At 34.4% G+C, this 20,386-nt stretch overlaps 2 protein-coding genes across 3 annotated transcripts; one reads left to right on the top strand and one right to left on the bottom strand.

The window, feature by feature from the left end:
- The first annotated feature begins 4,118 nt into the window (after positions 1–4,118).
- Positions 4,119–7,632, top strand: LOC138328340 (D-aminoacyl-tRNA deacylase 2-like). 2 transcript variants are annotated; one of them, XM_069275111.1, is made up of 3 exons: positions 4,119–4,363; positions 6,661–6,730; positions 7,247–7,632. In XM_069275111.1, the coding sequence occupies exons 1-3, from the start codon at positions 4,250–4,252 to the stop codon at positions 7,579–7,581; spliced, it is 519 nt and encodes a 172-aa protein (XP_069131212.1). In that variant the 5' UTR covers positions 4,119–4,249; the 3' UTR covers positions 7,582–7,632. The 2 variants fall into 2 exon arrangements, with proteins under 2 accessions (XP_069131212.1, XP_069131207.1); XM_069275106.1 differs by having other exon boundaries at positions 4,119–4,375.
- A 1,520-nt stretch (positions 7,633–9,152) lies between these two features.
- On the bottom strand, positions 9,153–17,668 carry LOC138328330 (BTB/POZ domain-containing protein 17-like). The gene is made up of 4 exons (XM_069275100.1): positions 16,831–17,668; positions 14,023–14,337; positions 13,337–13,435; positions 9,153–12,661 (listed from the first exon to the last, which is right to left on the bottom strand). Exons 2-4 carry the CDS (start codon positions 14,238–14,240, stop codon positions 11,557–11,559), a joined length of 1,422 nt encoding a protein of 473 aa, XP_069131201.1. The 5' UTR covers positions 14,241–14,337; positions 16,831–17,668; the 3' UTR covers positions 9,153–11,556.
- Positions 17,669–20,386: the final 2,718 nt, after the last annotated feature.

Genomic DNA, 20,386 nt, shown 5'->3' with positions numbered 1-20,386 from the left:
AAGTCTGGTGTCAGGCCCAGAGTATCTCGGGCTAGGGTGGATATAATATCAGTGATAGTACCCCAGGCCCTGGAGTACTCCTACACGTGCATGAGGTCTTATTTTACCTTGATTACATATTGGGTGGATATGTGACGACGCAATATTAAAAAGTATTTTGTCGTGTTAATCTCTAACATTGTTAGAGTAGCCTACCCTTGCAGTAGCGAGGATGGACAGGTTGGGCACAACCCTGCATATGGGTAACAGTTACCCATTTGAGTAACAGTTACCTGTTTGCAGTAATCAATAAGTTACCCAATTGAGTAATTACGTGAAAGCAAACGCATAATGTTGTTTTAAAAATTATTATCAAAAAAAGGGCGTCATAATTTTTAGAATGCCTTACAACTGTTGTCAAAGACTGTATGTTTCTGTGGGTGAAATATTACATTCTGTTGTCTAACTTTGTTGTAAGATGAAAATTTAGGTGCTCTCCATTGACTTTAGTGTATATAGCTATCAGGGAAATTCAGTGCAAATGTCATGGTTAAATGAGTTTTACCTGTGTTCAATTTTTGGCACCATAGTAAGCAATGGAGGTGGTTTATTTTGTGACTTTTACCAAAATTGATACAATGAAGTTTGTCCCATTTTGATTAATAATGTACTATGTTATGTTAGTAATGGTGCCATGTCAAAATTATTACGCCCTTTTTTGATAAAAAAAAGTTTAAAACAACTTCATGCATTTTTCTTGAACAAATTTCCTCATTTGGGTAACTTATTGATTACTCAAACAGGTAACTGTTACTCAAATGGGTAACTGTAACCCATATGCAGGGTTGTGCCCAACCTGATGGAGGTCACTTGCGCTTGCCCTTTATTTGCTCCTTGGTCAAACCGTTAAATTGGTCAATATTATCTAAAGCCATTCATACCAACATATATTTACCTGCACTGCATAATGTTGGTCAAGACATCCGGCTTTCTTCAGCATTTTTTCAACAGGGTCATCGTCGTCGTCTTCTTCTGTATTTGGTTTTCTCGATCTGTCATGCCCCGGCATGGAAGCGGCCATTTTCGATTTTTTGTTTATACTGCCACTTATGATGTTGAAAATAAACATAAAACAATATTCATATATAAATAAATGAAGAATATTTTCGTGAAGCACATAAATACAGTTTTATTGGTAGACAATCAACTAAAATCAATAATATTTTTGTACTATTGTGAAAAGTAACTTTTGTGAAATAATTTCAAATTTGTGGTGTGGTAAGCGACATTTACAAAGTGAAAGTAGAGTAGGTCATGCCAGCTACATGCACATTATAAACTACCTGACGTAACATATACGTGTGTAATGTAACAACAAATCAATACCAGCAGGATAAACATTTTACAAGTGATGGCAATGGCTGTAGACGCTGTGAAGTCAAGACTAGTATTACAACAATGTCTTTCTGCTAGACTTCAAGTACAACCTCCCTCCGAAACTGGCATAGAAGCGGAATATGTTGAGGTACGCGGCTACGTACTACTATAATACCTCACGTACGCGCGTGTACATGTAGTGTGTTACCTTGATGTTCTTGATAACACCTGATAACTATGTGTTATATATTAAGTACCGTAAATAATTGTCACTACGTGATTCGAAAACACACAAAGATTCGTAATGATCTTTTATGGTCCATTTTAGAATCCGCCCAAATGTATATGTACATGCATATATGTATAACGGAGATCCGTCACGGATCACTGTATTGAGTGGACAGTTGTCCATATCACTGGCATGAGTGGACATGTGAATATAGACCATGACATATATATATAGAGATTGAACAGTGTTTTGATTGCGTTAAAGGTGGTATGAACGCAATGGGATACAGACTAGCTGCAATATTGTAGCTCAAAAGACTATAAGACAGAAAATGATATCGTCTTTAGAGCTACAATTGGTGGCTATTACTGCTAATGGAGCAAAGAAATGATTATGCAAACCATTATAAAATGTTTGTTTGCATTTTTATCGTACTTGTTTGATATCGCCTTCTTACTAGGCAATAAAACTGAACCACATAAAATATCAAATTCTCATCGAGGCATTATTCTTTTACATAATACATATAAAGGTCTTTCTGAAGGGAACTTATACGGCAAGTCCACAAATTGTGAATTTGATGTCTTGTGAGCGGTACGGTAGATATTAAAATGGTGGTTGTGTTTGTTATGGACAAAAATATTATGTTAACGCATGTATACATATGAAATAATTGGAAACCTACAAAAAAGTATAGAAAACTATGCCCGAGTAATTTTCGGAGGCAGTGCTCCACTACGATACATGGGACCAATTCGTACCCGGCCGAAAGGTATTGTAGGCCGGGTACGTATATTCGTTCTAGGATACAGACATATTCAATGTAGTGCGTTAGCGCTACATGTAGAATATGTCTGTATCCCATTGCGTAAATACCACCTTTAACGCAATCAAAACAATGTTCAATCTTTATATTTACATAAATAAGTCTACTTTTACGTCAAATTTAAAACGGTGATGGTTGCTAAGTTGGGTAACTTCGGTAGTCAGGATGACCGAAGATATAGTTCCGATTGTTGAATGTTACAGCTTCAGTTTGATTTGAAATATAACAATGACACCTTTAAATTATTTTTGAATTATGTTTACTTTTTCAATTTGATAGTACATCAATATAAAATGTCCATTTTGAATAAAAATTGTGATAATAACCGAGGCGGAACGACTACCGGTATATATCGTTGTCAGGGTAGTGATGCGGTCCGAAGTGGAGCGTGCCGCCATATTTGATTTTCAACTGAGGAAAGTAACTGTGAAATAGTCTGTTGATCGAATGTTTGTAATGTATGTATCGGTCTACGTACGCGATATACGACTAAATTCTACATAGTAATGACTTTTATTTTATTGTACGGATGATAGACAAGTGTTTGCATGGTGTGTGACTGACGTAACTATGGAATTCCTCGAACATTCCTGAGGAAAGCCCCTGGTTGTAACCTCGACCAGCGATTCTTTTTGTTGTTTATTACCGTTACAATGCTTATCACATATTTTTTTTTGATGAATATGGTTTGATGTCAAATACATTTTAATTGGATCTAATAACAACTCTTTATTATTATTTTGAATCCGACAACGAGGGAACTTTGTTTACACTTCATACAGTAGGCCAATCGAGTAGGCTAATGAGGGCATGATATTGTCTGTGCCGCCTAAGGATCAGTCTTGAGACAAATAGAAGACCCGAAATCCTTTTTTTTTTTAGTTTATTATTGATTCAAAGCAAATCTGTCATCTGTGAAAAGGTGAAATGTAAATTAAGTAATAAGAGTTTATTTAGATTGTCATAGGACGCAAAATCTTACCGAAGCGGGAACTAGAAGTAGTCCGATCCTACTCTGGGTTTGTATTCATGCGTCGTTGCGTTTACGCTAATTTGAATGCAACTCCCCTCCCGTTGACTATATAGGGGCATATGTAAATATATGTATATATATATATATACGCATGTTTAGCCCTTTTTTGATAAAAAAAGTTTAAAACAACTTCATGCATTTTCTTGAACAAAATTCCTCATTTGGGTAACTTATTGATTACTCAAACAGGTAACTGTTACTCAAATGGGTAACTGTTACCCATATGCAGGGTTGTGCCCAACCTGATGGAGGTCACTTGCGCTTGCCCTTTATTTGCTCCTTGGTCAAACCGTTAAATTGGTCAATATTATCTAAAGCCATTCATACCAACATATATTTACCTGCACTGCATAATGTTGGTCAAGACATCCGGCTTTCTTCAGCATTTTTTTCAACAGGGTCATCGTCGTCGTCTTCTTCTGTATTTTGTTTTCTCGATCTGTCATGCCCCGGCATGGAAGCGGCCATTTTCGATTTTTTGTTTATACTGCCACTTATGATGTTGAAAATAAACATAAAACAATATTCATATATAAATAAATGAAGAATATTTTCGTGAAGCACATAAATACAGTTTTATTGGTGGACAATCAACTAAAATCAATAATATTTTTTGTACTATTGTGAAAATTAACTTTTGTGAAATAATTTCAAATTTGTGGTGTAGTAAGCGACATTTACAAAGTGAAAGTAGAGTAGGCCATGCCAGCTACATGCACATTATAAACTACCTGACGTAATATATACATGTACGTGTGTAATGTAACAACAAATCAATACCAGCAGGATAAACATTTTACAAGTGATGGCAATGGCTGTAGACGCTGTGAAGTCAAGACTAGTATTACAACAATGTCTTTCTGCTAGACTTCAAGTACAACCTCCCTCCGAAACTGGCATAGAAGCGGAATATGTTGAGGTACGCGGCTACGTACGTACTACTATAATACCTCACGTACGCGCGTGTACATGTAGTGTGTTACCTTGATGTTCTTGATAACACCTGATAACTATGTGTTATATATTAAGTACCGTAAATAGTTGTCACTACGTGATTCGAAAACACACAAAGATTCGTAATGATGTTTTATGGTCCAGTTTAGAATCCGCCCAAATGTATATGTCCATGCATATATGTATAACGGAGATCCGTCACGGATCACTGTATTGAGTGGACAGTTGTCCATATCACTGGCATGAGTGGACATGTGAATATAGACCATGACATATATATATAGAGATTGAACAGTGTTTTGATTGCGTTAAAGGTGGTATGAACGCAATGGGATACAGACTAGCTGCAATATTGTAGCTCAAAAGACTATAAGACAGAAAATGATATCGTCTTTAGAGCTACAATTGGTGGCTATTACTGCTAATGGAGCATAGAAATGATTATGCAAACCATTATAAAACGTTTGTTTGCATTTTTATCGTACTTGTTTGATATCGCCTTCTTACTAGGCAATAAAACTGAACCACATAAAATATCAAATTCTCATCGAGGCATTATTCTTTTACATAATACATATAAAGGTCTTTCTGAAGGGAACTTATACGGCAAGTCCACAAATTGTGAATTTGATGTCTTGTGAGCGGTACGGTAGATATTAAAATGGTGGTTGTGTTTGTTATGGACAAAAATATTATGTTAACGCATGTATACATATGAAATAATTGGAAACCTACAAAAAAGTATAGAAAACTATGCCCGAGTAATTTTCGGAGGCAGTGCTCCACTACGATACATGGGACCAATTCGTACCCGGCCGAAAGGTATTGTAGGCCGGGTACGTATATTCGTTCTAGGATACAGACACATGTAGAATATGTCTGTATCACATGTAGAATATGTCTGTATCCCATTGCGTAAATACCACCTTTAACGCAATCAAAACAATGTTCAATCTTTATATTTACATAAATAAGTCTACTTTTACGTCAAATTTAAAACGGTGATGGTTGCTAAGTTGGGTAACTTCGGTAGTCAGGATGACCGAAGATATAGTTCCGATTGTTGAATGTTATAGCTTCAGTTTGATTTGAAATATAACAATGACACTTTTAAATTATTTTTGAATTATGTTTATTTTTTCAATTTGATAATACATCAATATAAAATGTCCATTTCGAATAAAAATTGAGATAACCGAGGCGGAACGACTACCGGTATATATCGTTGTCAGGGTAGTGATGCGGTCTGAAGTGGAGCGTGCCGCCATATTTGATTTTCAACTGAGGAAAGTAACTGTGAAATAGTCTGTTGATCGAATGTTTGTAATGTATGTATCGGTCTACGTACGCGATATACGACTAAATTCTACATAGTAATGACTTTTATTTTATTGTACGGATGATAGACAAGTGTTTGCATGGTGTGTGACTGACGTAACTATGGAATTCCTCGAACATTCCTGAGGAAAGCCCCTGGTTGTAACCTCGACCAGCGATTCTTTTTGTTGTTTATTACCGTTACAATGCTTATCACATATTTTTTTTTGATGAATATGGTTTGATGTCAAATACATTTTAATTGGATCTAATAACAACTCTTTATTATTATTTTGAATCCGACAACGAGGGAACTTTGTTTACACTTCATACAGTAGGCCAATCGAGTAGGCTAATGACCAGCATGATATTGTCTGTGCCGCCTAAGGATCAGTCTTGAGACAAATAGAAGACCGAAATCCTTTTTTTTAGTTTATTATTGATTCAAAGCAAATCTGTCATCTGTGAAAAGGTGAAATGTAAATTAAGTAATAAGAGTTTATTTAGATTATCATAGGACGCAAAATCTTACCGAAGCGGGAACTAGAAGTAGTCCAATCCTACTCTGGGTTTGTATTCATGCGTCGTTGCGTTTACGCTAATTTGAATGCAACTCCCCTCCCGTTGACTATATAGGGGCATATGTAAATATATGTATATATATATATACGCATGTTTAATAGGTAAACACTGCATGTATATATCAAAATGTAGTACCTCATTAGTGGGTTCATTCAGAAACATATACAATGTACATATCTAAAATATGTTTCTGGTTCATTGTAAAAGATGTGTACATGTACATTGTATGTGTATGCATGTATATCAGCTTATATAGATCTTGTACATATTTGTACAGAACTATACTATTGTAAATGTAAAAGTTAGTAATCCAAATGATGAAATTAATTTTGTGTATATATTCTTTCATTCCTATTGTTTTAGATTGGAAAGGGTATGATCATATATGTGTGCTTCATGAAAGGGGCTACAGAGGAAACTGTTGAAAAAATGGGTAAGTAAAAATGGAAACTGTTGAAAAAATGGGGTAAGTAAAAACATATAACTGTGCCTGGCTCACGCTAATTAAAATTAGACTTGTAATTCCACTCCACTAATACTCTACGTTATGTTACTTATTGGCTCTAGTCAGAAGGATTGATGTCATATATGTATATAAAACAAAGGATTTGTTAATTAGCAAATGAATAACATAATTTTCTTACACAAACTACCATAGAATGTTTTTATCAAGTACTTCAAAGCAAATATCCCACATATGGTGGCTCTTAATTTTATAGAAATGAAATTGTATTCATGCTTAGAGGTTATATAATCAATTTACATTATTGCTGAACAAGCATACTTACATTTACAAGCTTTCAGTCAATCATTGTATAGTTTGATCTGATCCAATATAAAATGTGAAGAAAAAAACAATTTCAAAAGGCTGTGATTAAAAATGAATTTCGATTATAGTAATGGTATGTATAAATTGTTGTAAACACCGTTTATAATTTCATTGTTTCAGTGAAGTGCGCTCTAAACACCTGTTTAAGTCCTTCAGAAGATCCGTCAGCCACTAAGAGAGTTTCAGTACTGGACCTTCCCGGGGATATCCTCATTATACCTCAGGCAACCCTTGGAGGAACCCCTAAAGGCAAACTCATGCAATATCATAAAAACATAGCCAAAGAGGACGGCAAAAAGTTATATGCACATTTTGTTTCTTTGTGTGAAGCTTCATTACACATGTCAGAGAGAGCCAGAGAACAAGAGAAGCATGTTCGGGCAGGGACCTACGGAAATCTTCAAGTCTTCAGCACAAACACAAATGGACCATTCACACACTTACTGGAATTCTAAGTTTTACATAAAGATTTAAATAATTAAAAAAAGCTTATTGTGATTTGTTAATTGCTGTGTTATTTGTTTTCATTGAGACGTAAACATGAACATCAACATTAAGACATCATTATCATGCTCATGTTCAATTTGACCTACCAGATATATGACTATAAAGAAGTTCAAAACATGTTCTAATACCTTTTAAAGATATTTAACCTCTGTGAAATTGGAATATAAGGTGAGGGTAATTTTGGAATAAATATACATGTGATGATAGACAGAAAATCAAAACCAAAGGTGTATTTTATATACACGAAAAAATCTCTAAAAAAATATACCATATTTTAACTGTTTCGTTACTCGTGGCACATTAATCTGTCAAAGTGCGTATGCTTTTCCTTCAATCCCACTGGTGGAACTTCAAAAATGGTTTTGGAATATTGTAACTGTGCTTTTATGTTTCAAAATACTACAATGGAAACATTTTGTTGATGATTTAAGGATGTCCTTCCTTTGCACTTTTTCAACTTGTATTACACTATGCAGTGTGTGAGGCCGCGGTGGCCGAGTAGTAAATGATGTCCCGACATATTACCGCAAGCCCTACACCTCTGGGTTGCAAGGTTGAATCCCATGGGGGCAGCTGCCAGGTACTAACCGCTGGCCGGTGGTTTTTCTCCAGGTACTCCAGCTTTTCACCACCATCAAACCTGGCACGTCCTTAAATGACCCTGGCTGTCGATAGGACGTAAAACCACAACAAACCTAGTCCGCTATACCTGCCTATATTATTAGGCCTTTTTAATGTTTTTTTGCCTAATATATTAGGGGGAAAAAAGGCCTAATAAATAGGCAGGTTTAGCGGACTAAACAAACCATGCAGTGAAAATGTATACATTGTAACAGAAGTTTTACATTATGTGTGTTGCAAGATGGCGGCTGTACTAGAACTTTTTGGTGCCGTTTTGAATTTTAAACTGACCCAAAAAATAACATAACTTGATTAGATTCCTTACACATGTATATATAATCATAAAGTTTGGGTTTATCCAACAAGGAAATTTGAGAAGTTCCAAATATAAATATAGTTTACGGAGAGCGTTTACATGCAGAGGTCAATGTACGCATGTGCCAAGCAGTTCATTTAAGCATTGAACGTCTTTCAGTTGGCATTCATAATTTTATAGTCAATATGAATGCCAACTGGACAGAGGCAAATTCCATGAAGGGCGCTAACGCTTCATGTTGGATTTGCCTCTGTACCGTTGGCATTCATATTGGCTATGAATGCCAACTGAAAGACGTTCAATGCTTAAATTTACAATTGGTAACAATTTAATGTTGAAATACCATGGAATTTTGCATCTATAATGAATTAATCATTCGTTATCGTCAAAGATGGAACAGTCATTTGAACAGCAGTTTTCCGTGATCGCTGGCACAAAGGTTACATAGTGGAAAATTAATGCAGTGAAAATGTAAATATATATAGGACAACGACGGATGAAGCACTATGCATGGCTATATACATGTAGGCCATCCTGACACGTTGGTCAAATGACATAAAATGAAGGAACCAATACTAGTCATGTTTTTAAACAATTATAGCTTTATTGTATACCAATATAATTTGACTAGAGATTAGATCACTTATATCATCAGGCTAGTTTATCTAAAAAGGCCTAAATGAGTTGAATGATATACATTATTGCAAGCACATACACCTGGTGAATACATTAACAATTGGTGAAAGCCACAGTATAAATACAGGAACTTCTTATCGAAGTAAATAAACTATATGCATGTACATGTCCGTTATTGAAGCAAGGATCACAACCTTGCATTAAGTGGTCAATAAGTCCGCAGCTACATATATATATATATATTATATCAGTACTATAAGCACATATGTAGTATTACAGAAACGTGTACTTGATACATGACATGTTCACATTGTATGATACTATCTCAATATAAAACAAAATCTGTATGATAGATTACTCAAGTATAAAATCAAGAAGTCACAACAAATACTAACCTACATGTAGTATTTTACACATGGTACAGGTATAACTAAAATATGTTAACACAATAAACTTTAGATTTACTCCAACAAATGGTTTTATACAAATGAACATGTTTGTTACTGATGACAAATTCATAATTTTGAACAAGTTTTTCAATGTAATATTTCTTATACAGGCCCCTCATTCTCTGTGAATCACTGCTGGGAAGATAGAATCATGTAATAGAATTAAACTTACATTCAAAAGGGGAATAAAGAGATTACAATGCTAATTTTTACAGGTATATTTGCCAATTCTTATTAGATTCCAAAATGAAATGCTTTATAGTGAGGTTTTCTAATATTAATTTCTAGATGATCTTGACACATACATAAGAGCATTGGTTACCAAGTACATGAGTCTAATCATCACTCTTGACTGATCGATCAAAAGGGTAACTAGGGTTACATGTACCCTTTTGATCGATCAGTCAAGAGTGATGATTATAACTAAGACTCATGTACTTGGTAACCAATGTTCTTCTGTATATGTCCATAACATTTCAATAAATGGACAAATGAAAAGGTAGTAAATCTGAATACATGCAAGTAGTTACATGTATATAACGATGCCACAACCAATTTCTTCGAAAAATCAATGTCATTGTCAAAGTCATATCCGTATAACTTTCATATAATGCACTTACTACAAAAGGAGAGTATTATATACGTATAGGATAGATAAATCATATAATGTACACAGAAACTAATTCTGTATCTAGTCATACTAACGTGGATAACCTTTTCAACAATTGTATAGAAAGACCATCAAATTCATGTAAAAACTGAAAAATGTAATAAAAGTTAACGAGTTATACATGCACATATTAAACAAAATATAGATAGTATGTAAAAAACAATTATAGTGCAAATTAAATAAATAAAAAATAAATTAAAGGCAAGATCATATTATAAGTTTTTTATCAGGAATATATATACAGTACTGTTAATTACTCACAGTATATCTACTTATTTCTTTCACTTTCTTTGTTTGGCAATTATATATATATAAACCATTATCATTAATAAAATACATGTACACTTTTAACATCCATGAATTATATTAAATCAAATGTATCACAACATGATATATATAAAGTACATGTACATAAAAAGTTGTTAACAAAAATGTTTTTGTTAAACTAGTCTTTTGTTTTACTGTTTTGAAAGAAACAGACACGTATACGCGCGTCTACGCAGAGACAAATTGTACCAACTTTTAGTGATGTTTTTAATATTCTAGGAACTGGTGACCAGTCTAATATTGAATGAATTGTTATATAAAGCTACCATATTTTTTTTTATTCTTCGACCAGAAACATATTTACCAAATTCCTAGCTAGGACTCCAGTTTTCCTTTATTTTAAGGGTACAATATCAATTGAGGTTGCTATTATAATATAGGAAGGAAATAAAAAATATCAAAATTCAACTCAAATTTTTCAATGGAAAATAATCAAAACTAATATTACACAATAAAAGTAGGAAAAACTACTACTAAAAGTCAAAATTTGTATAATTTAACAATAGTATAAAACTATAAAGATGAAAGCACTAAATGTCGTATGATAACTGTTTGGCCATAATATAAATGTGTATAGCATTTGAATACATGATGGCTTACGATGGAAGAAATATATCATAAGCAATATTATATAGCTACCAGCACAATGTATATACATTCTGTATATCAATATAGTACTGTGTGTAGTGATACAAACTAAAGATCATTGAATTATTATACATGTACTATTAAAAGTTTTAAGTACACCTAGTTGGTCTCACATTCTCATGTGAATGACAGATTATCAAATAATTTTAAAATCATTCTTTCTATTTTTTACCATTCAAATAATCTATGAATTATTACTAGTTCATCAACATCACAAAGTGATTCAATTTACTCAAAAGGAAGATTTTTATGTTTGTTACTCTTTCTTATCTTTTTCCTCAGGTCGAATCTTTTGTATCTTTAAGAAAATTTTTGCCTCAAAATTTTTACCAACTAGAAATGTTGACTTTTTAGACCTCAATTTCTCAACATTGATTACATTTTCTACCTTACAGTGGCGAGATTTGTTGCTGAATTTGTGTGATATTCTACAGCTACTGGCAACATATTTCATATTGTCTCTGTAGGCGTAAATCACCAGAGTCACCTCCACATTGACAATGTGCTGTGATGATACAGATGAGCGGGTGATGTTGAGAACAGTGTTGTCATTTTGACGTGACATATACATGCCATAGAGTGGATGTGCCTGGTAGAATCCTTGAGGATAGAAAGCAACTTCAAAGGACATAGAGCTACCATCTACACCCTCGACTGGGAAAGGCTTTAAATGTATCGGCACTGACATATTGACAAAGAGCTGACTTTCAGTTTTAGGTGTGTCTATATAGCTACGGAGCTTCATGTGTTCACAAAGACCGTACAACTCATGGTAGTAATTACGGTATGGCTCCTCACGAGTGTGACTCATCAGATCACTCGTATGGAGTGAATGACCTCGGTAAGCCTTCATTAGACGATTTCCAAACAGCTCAGTGTTCTCGGTATATAAATCAGAATTCTCGATCTTCAGCAGCTCAGCTGGTGTCATCATTGTGAATCTCACATGGGGAAGAACTGCTTTTAGTTTTTCCAATAAAATATCTGGGTCCTCGACAGCCTTTATCCATCTTTCTACCTCAATCCACAATTGATACTCACTCTCCACCACAATTTCAGAACTCTGTAAAAATTCAACCATGACTGTTGTGGTAAGATCTAACCAATCAGGGGCCTTCTGGATGATACTGAAATTGGACAGAATAAAGGCGAGACACTTCTCCTGTAGCCGCTGGCCATTGGTCACTTTGGCATAGTGGTACCAAGTAAGTGTGCGGTTGGTGTCAGGAGATGTGACGATGTGGCGTGACATGTAATCTATACAAGTTTTATGAAGGACATGTATGCCATACTTGTCAGCAAGAATCAACAGCTTATGAACCATAGATGTTGTCAGCTCTACTGAGCCACTGTAGATGTACCTGTTAAGAAGAAGATTTAGTTTTAATTAAGTGGTTTAATACAATGTTTAGCTATATATGTAATATAATACATTGTTCAAAAAAATGTTCTTCGTACATAAATCATATATTTCTTCAAGAAAAAAACATTCATGAAAAAAGTATTTTGCTGCTAACGTTTTCAGCCCTCCTGGGTATCTTCAAGGCATCCTAAATATTATATATACTGTGGTAATTATGTTTTAGGTAAAATTTTACAATGATAAGAATATGGCATAATGACATGTGTAATTAATTAGGACTCCATAATTTTCTTTGACATTTTCAGAATGAATGTCACAACAATTTATGTAGGATTTTTTAAGGGGAGTCAAGAACAATAATTTTCAGATTTTCATGAATCCCAGTACAAAGAAAAAGAGGGTTAACATAATTTTGTTGAGTCCCAAAGGAAAATCAGGAGTCCAGGACTCGTCTAAACAAGCCCTGTAAATCTCTGAATAACACATGCAAACATGGACATAACAGCCTTTATAAATATAGTCTTCCTTAAGTAAGAGAGATTGTTAAAAAAACAGAAGTTAAATAAATGACTTTGATAAACTACTCAAATCTGAGCTTCAACATTTTCCTGGTGTCAAGAGTGCCTGAATATCCTTTGAAAGAAGATTGGGAGAGAAACAGACCCATACATACTTGAGAAAGTCTGGGAACACAGACACACATTCTTCATCCTCTGTCAGACACACTTCATTCTGATTGGACTCCTGCCATCTTGCTTCACTTAACATTGCTCTACAAATGCAAAATGATTACATACATCTGTAATATAAGTGTATTCCATCTTTGCATGTTTCAGAGTTAGCTCCCTTGCGGGTGAGTATCAATTGTTACAGTACCTCATTATTTTGTGAGCACAATTCATGTCGTTTTCTCCAAAAAGTATGACGTTATGCTTGCAAACACATGATGTCACAATCAATACCTACCGACAATGTGAGCCACATGTATAAATAAATCTGTAACATGCAAATACACAATATATATAGCGAAGTGCATTCAAAATTTTTATTACACATGATGTCACTGTTTTAATACAAATAAGATATCTGATTATGGATAACTCTGATATTCATTAATGTAAAATTATCATATAAATTGATTATCAAACATAATTATACTTTGTACATGTGTATATTGATTGGATAATTGAAACATGAAAATTGGATGTGTATTTAAAAAGAGTAATGTGAAAGATCTATGATTATGTATATAAACCTTTTATCATTATCAATGCATATAAAGATGAAAAGTATTCTTAAATCTTAATACTTTTTATATATTATATATACTTTTTAAATTGCTTTTCTTTTAAAACTTACTCAAAAACTTCACTTGCTGTGACAAGCAAAATCTTGTGTGCAAAGAACCTATTGTCTCCAACAACAAGAACAATGTCACTGAAGGTTTCAGAGTTGTAAAGTGTTCGGAAACGGTGAATGAAATCATCCTTGTCTTCAATAAGAGCATGCGTCTTATCCTTTTTGGCTTCCGACTCCTCTTCTCCTTTCTCAGTGCCTAACTTTTTAGTGTCTGCCATTTTATATGGACTTGTAGAAAAGGAGCTAGAGGAAATCACAACCAAATCCCCTCAGCAGGTAATCACATATTTTGTATGCAGACAAAGGCATGTACACCTAAAAAATCAATGAAAAGATATATACAGTACTGGTAGCCCTACCCCAATGACCAAAAAACTATCAATATTGATGGCATGTATGGTCATTACATGAAGAACGAAGTATGTCTGAATATAACAAGAGCTGTTGGAGAACAGCAAAGCTCGCCTATTCAGAAGAAGTTGATGTTCAAGTATTTACTATTTAAACATGGAAATATGACAAATTACCAGACTCAAAAAACTCCTAAAGGACCCTAAATTGGTTGTATTATCACGTTCAGCATCCATACACATTAGGAAAATAAAATCATAAACATTTATGATGACTTATGCTTAAACAATTGACAAAATAGAAACTTGCTCAAAAACTTTAACATGGAAATATGACAAATTAACAGACTGAAAAACCCCCTAAAGGACCCAAATTGGTTGTATTATCACGTTCAGCATCCATACACATTAGGAAAATAAAATCATAAACATTCATGATGACTTAAGCTTAAACAATCACCCCCTAAAGGGACCCAAATTGGTTGTATTATCACGTTCAGCATCCATACACATTAGGAAAATAAAATCATAAACATTTATGATGACTTAAGCTTAAACAATTGATAAAACAGAAACTTGCTCAAAAACTTTAACGTGAAATCAGAAATGGGATGCCAACGCTGACGCCGACGCCGGGGTGACAACATTAGCTCCCCCTATTCTTCGAATAGGCGAGCTAAAAATGTTGAAGTCATCGTTAGATTTTAATAATAATTAATCAAATAGACTAAATTAAGGTAACGAGGCCCGCCAATAGGTAATACATTGAAACTGAACTATATAGCTTGCAGTCAGAGATTTAGATCTTTGGTGTAGTTTCTGTACATTGTAATTATATATAAGTGTGTAATTATTGAAGTCATTTATATTTATGACAAGAGTAGGATTTTTGTGTTAATTCTTCATAAAATATATATATAAAAAAATGTATTCAATTTGTAATCCTTAAAGATGCTCCACTGCTGACAAATGGTATTTTTTCACCAGGAGTAGACGATTTAGTATTTTTCTTCAGTTACAAAAATTATTTATTTTACACCATTACCACCATTGAAAACCTTGAGAATCCAATTTTAATTCAAGTTAAAAATATGAAAAATAATTAATTGCATCCCGGTGGAGCATCGATCTTTAATTCAATTTACTAATCAAGATAACCTCTCCAGAATTCATTTTCACTCTTATTTCTAAGAAATCATTACATCAATATCTCAGCCAATATTGCAATCAAAAGCTATGTTACAAACATCAACCACAGGCGTCTGCTTCTGGTTTTGGAAAAATACAATGTTCATATATAGTAGGGGTATACGTAGCACACAGGGTCATGTATAGTGTCTATGAAAAAAATAGCCAGAAATACATATAAATAGAGAATACATGGTTAGTATCTTACAATACAAGGTTTATTTTGGTGCGAGACTTAGGAAAGCCGAGATGACGAGGCTTTGCCGAGTCATCTCGGCTTTCCGTGTCGAGCACCAAAATAAACCTTGTATTGTAAGATACTAACCGTGTATTCTGTTTATCCTGCAACCATTATGGCATTCAAAACGAAAGCAAATTGACAGTTCCTTACTTTGTTTCGCTCGAAGCGAGACGATTCTTTGATGCGGAGGTAAAGATTCATTCACTTAACCGAATGAGAGTGCACTCCTTTTTACTGCCGTGGGAAATAAATAAGCGCATTCACAAACAGTCACCGTAATTCTATTCAGTGTGATATATCACTGAAAGAAAATGAAAATACTCAAATAACAATAAATACCCATTAAAGAATTACTTAACAATACATACCTTTGTCATGAGCCAAGAAAAAGACGGCACCGCCATACGAGATTTTCGATATCGTAAAAATGACGTCATTTCGGTGAATGTGACGTCACGTTTTAGCGGGACTGAATGACGTTTCATTCATCGGAAGGTTCAAGTTCTGAGTCAAATTAGAAAAAGTGCCGTCAGATATGGAACAAATTCACGTGATCGTATTGACGGATAAAGCATATCGTATTGACGGATAAAGCACAAGTTTATCCGGCAGTAGTTATCGGTCAGTATGTGGGACAGTTGCAGGATAAATATATTTATATGTATTTCTGGCAATTTTTCCATATAGAGACTATATACATGGCACTGTGGATATATACTGTATAAATGTATACATAAAAATACAATGGACAGAACGTCAAACTCATGAGCTCAACTCGATTTGCGCTCTTCTAAGAAATCTTCTCAGAAGATCTTCCAGCCTATAGACGGAAGAGCTTCCAGAAGTAGTCCTAGAAGAGCTACAATCGAGCGCTATATATTCTGGAAGTAGTTCTAAGAGGGCAAATCGAGTTAACGTTAGGCTCTGTGGTCTGACGTAACAGCCTACAGGTCTATTTGATCATTCAGTTAATTACATGTACATACATCTTAGGTGAGATTTAGAGCAATTCATCAAATATGTGCTTACCAAAATGGACGGTTACAAAACACTTCTAACATGCACTGGCTGCAGGGCCTGCTGTGCAACACACAGGTCAGCTACAGGTTTTACCTGAAAGATTGCATTATTTACCACAGCTGCGTTCGATACCTCCAACTAACACTTCCGGTCCAATGGGCGCGTTCGACATACAATATTCTGAACCATTTATTGATTTTTTTAATTAAAAAGAAAAGCTTAATAATATAGACAGATTTAGCGGACTATATATATTCGTGAAACGAAATAGAAATTGCATTGGAATGTCCGTATGATCACATTATTTAGATTATTCTGGACGTTTGAGAATACTAATTTGTTTATAAATGTAGACGTGAAACTTTAAATAATGTTCTTATTGAAAAGTAAAAATAAAATAAAAAATCGATAAGCATCAATTTTATAACTTCCTTCTGTCGTGTTTTAGAAAATTTGAAAAAGAAGTTACACCTCCGCATATGATCAATGACTGACGAGATGGAACGATTACATCAGATGTGTGAAGGCAGTTTGTTCCAGCTACTTGACGTTCATTCTCCACTAATTTGCATGTTTTCAGAAATGAAAACATAAAATATGAAAATTGAAAACAAAGTTCTTATGTATTGTCATTTGTTTGGCAAATATCTCTACTTTTTAAATCCAAAAGGGCTGGCTCCTATCTTTACTCAAAGAAAAGTTATAATTGTTACAGTCAACCATCATCATTTGGTAAAGAACAGATACGTGACTTTCTTAAAATGAACTAAATTGAAGTTTGTCATTAGAAATGCCACAAAATATGCACTTTAACTGAATAACGTATCTGTTCTCTTGGTATATGTCTTTATGAAGTATTAGAGAATAAACGAATTCAATAACACGAATCTGCTTCAAAACTTGTAGTCAAATCTACAACATCAAATGATCAAACGATAGATCAAAACTATTGAAAGCGGCGTCGATGAAGAGATGATTATGTTTCTACCATATTGGTAACGTATCTGTCTACACCGATTCCCATTGACTGCGGATGGTTTCAGCGTTCTTGTCATTTAATTGGGAAAAAACGACCCGCACGACTGACAGGTAGATGTGATAACTCATGATAAACACAGTTCGTCTGATATTATTGGCAAACGAAACCTCACTTGTCCTTTGTTGATGTTTTTTGACATGAAGCAAAGGAATAATTCATTCTCATTGTCCTCGCCTTCCTTCACCTGAGAAACGTATCAGTCTCCGTCATACTTGATTGCCACAAACAACCCTAAACTTACATTTTCTGACCATATCTAGTCTGAAACAAATTGCTACAAATGAAACCAAGTTCACTCAAATTAAGGTTTACGTACAAAAGTACAGATCCGTTACCAAATATGACAGGTACGTATACGTTACCAAATAAACAGATACGTTATTTCATGTTTATATATCACATTACCGTATCATTAGTATAACAAACATTCTAACAATATCTGGCTATAAAATTTATTTGAATTAGTCGATGTAACAGTATTTTTATTAGTTTTACACTAAATATTAGAGTAAACGGTACATCTTTCATCAAACAGATACGTGATCTTTTATACCAGATACGTTACTATTTTGATATGTGAGTTATACATTTAACAATTAATTATATACCTAATAGCTTAATCAATACAGCTAACTAGTGTTAGAAATCACGTGATTATTATGTACAGGTATATACTAAAGGAAAGTAAAGGTTTTTCTTATTTCGAGTTTCCCAACACTGGCAACACAACGAATCTTCCCGCTTGTAAACTATTGACAAACTCTCGGACACTTGCCACGTGGTTAAGCTAATTTCGAATGTTTTATGACAAGCGTGAGAATTTCTGTCGATATGGGTATTATTCCATAACGTATCTGTCGGTAACGTACTGACCGACACTAACCCCTCTCATCATTTAAATGACACCGTGTGACTTGTCGACCAAACCACAAACATTGTAACACTAAGTATTCTATACTTTTCAAACTGTGATGTGAATTTATCTCTGTGGGATAGTGGCATCTTAGGTAATCAAGTACATAGTAGTAACGTATCTGTTGATGTCGTTGCGTAACATGTATATTTTCAAGATTAGATCGCACCTGTCCATTTAATTGTTAATGGATGTGTCCTTGTCATAAAGGTAAAAGTTAGTATACAGATTAAAGTTCATTATCACGGAGAAAACGTGGACATTTGATAATACATTAATTGTGTACATGATTTTATTTGTTTGTAACGTATCTGCCAGCACAGTTTGTGACAATGATAAAATGAGTTATATAAAAAAAATCTAAGCATTTTGTGTGTCAATACTTGTCTATTCTCATTGCGTATGCTAATATCTATGATATGATAGAAAAAAAATGTAACATTTACCCATTTCCTTAGTCACAGTTGATTTATGAAATACATTATAGCTTTAGAGGACAGTCGAAATTCGTCACGAGAGCCATATTTAATGTGATGATGAGAAAAACCTTAATTGGTCAGAGGAACAACACTTGATTATTTTCGAAGATCAATCAATATATTTTACGTGTGAAACAAACATGATATACAAACATGGTTTTTAAGTCCCGGTATTGATAGAGGCACTTAATAATGGAATTTGTACATTTAGTGGAGAATGAACGTTGAATGCATTTAAACAGAGACATAGATAATTTAGGCCACGGAACAAACTTATCGTCGTTTTACACGAAATCCGGTTTCAATAAATTTTTAGCAACCAGAGTTATTGGTATATTATTTGTATTCCAGCTTAGACATACATATATATGTATGTACGTGAGTGATTAACATCCTAAAAATAATTGATTCCATCACTCGCTGTTTATTTTTCTACACATTTCCCAGGTAAAGATGAATTCGACTACGAATATGTCGTATGAAAGCCTCGGGTTGAGGCAGAGTTCATAGCGGTCCCCAAATGCAATTTGTGAAATTGTAGAGACCGCAATGCACCCTAGGAGAGATTGATCCGCGGCGTAGCCACGATGAAGTCATCAATTTTGTCCCATTTCGACGTTCCTGTGATCATGACGCGATGGAAAAGCTGGAAAGCAACAGGATTTTCATATATTTTCAAATAAGTATGGGAGAAAAAGAATCAAACATATATGGGTCTGTCAAGTGGACAGGGATATTTCAACCCTCGTGAAAGATTTTGGCCGTAGGCATATATGCATGCCCCGGGTTGAAATGCCAAATCTTTCATTCTATTGACTGGTCAACCCGAGGCTTGGCGAATGGTGATGGTCAAAAACTTTCACGAGGGTTGAGATATCCCTGTCCACCTACAGCCACATTTTTGATTCATTTTCTCCCTGCTTTAACGAGAAATGGTGAAGAACATCGTTGTGCGTAAAAATGGTCGCCGCATGTATTGATGACGTCACTGTACATGTCTAGCGCGTGTAAGCTGTCTTTTCCCTACCCCGGTAAAAGACAGAGTTATCTTTTCCCTGGCAACCCCGGGATAACCCTGTCAAGTATGGGAGAATTTTCTTTCCTACCCTCAAGGGGGATATCCTATCAGTCTGC

The sequence above is a fragment of the Argopecten irradians genome, chromosome 1, assembly GCF_041381155.1.
Source record: "Argopecten irradians isolate NY chromosome 1, Ai_NY, whole genome shotgun sequence".
Lineage (NCBI taxonomy): Eukaryota > Metazoa > Mollusca > Bivalvia > Pectinida > Pectinidae > Argopecten > Argopecten irradians.
This window is presented reverse-complemented; position numbering and strand designations above follow the sequence as displayed.

Excerpts from the sequence above, each read along its gene's own strand:
- LOC138328340 (XM_069275106.1), top strand. The coding sequence starts at position 4,250 with ATGGCAATGGCTGTAGACGCTGTGAAGTCAAGACTAGTATTACAACAA. Across the intron at positions 4,376-6,660 it reads ATGTTGAGGTACGCGGCTAC|ATTGGAAAGGGTATGATCAT; the intron begins GTACGTACTACT and ends CTATTGTTTTAG. Across the intron at positions 6,731-7,246 it reads GGAAACTGTTGAAAAAATGG|TGAAGTGCGCTCTAAACACC; the intron begins GTAAGTAAAAAT and ends TCATTGTTTCAG.
- LOC138328330 (XM_069275100.1), bottom strand. The coding sequence starts at position 14,240 with ATGGCAGACACTAAAAAGTTAGGCACTGAGAAAGGAGAAGAGGAGTCG. Across the intron at positions 13,436-14,022 it reads ACAGCAAGTGAAGTTTTTGA|AGCAATGTTAAGTGAAGCAA; the intron begins GTAAGTTTTAAA and ends TTGCATTTGTAG. Across the intron at positions 12,662-13,336 it reads GTGTTCCCAGACTTTCTCAA|GTACATCTACAGTGGCTCAG; the intron begins GTATGTATGGGT and ends TCTTCTTAACAG.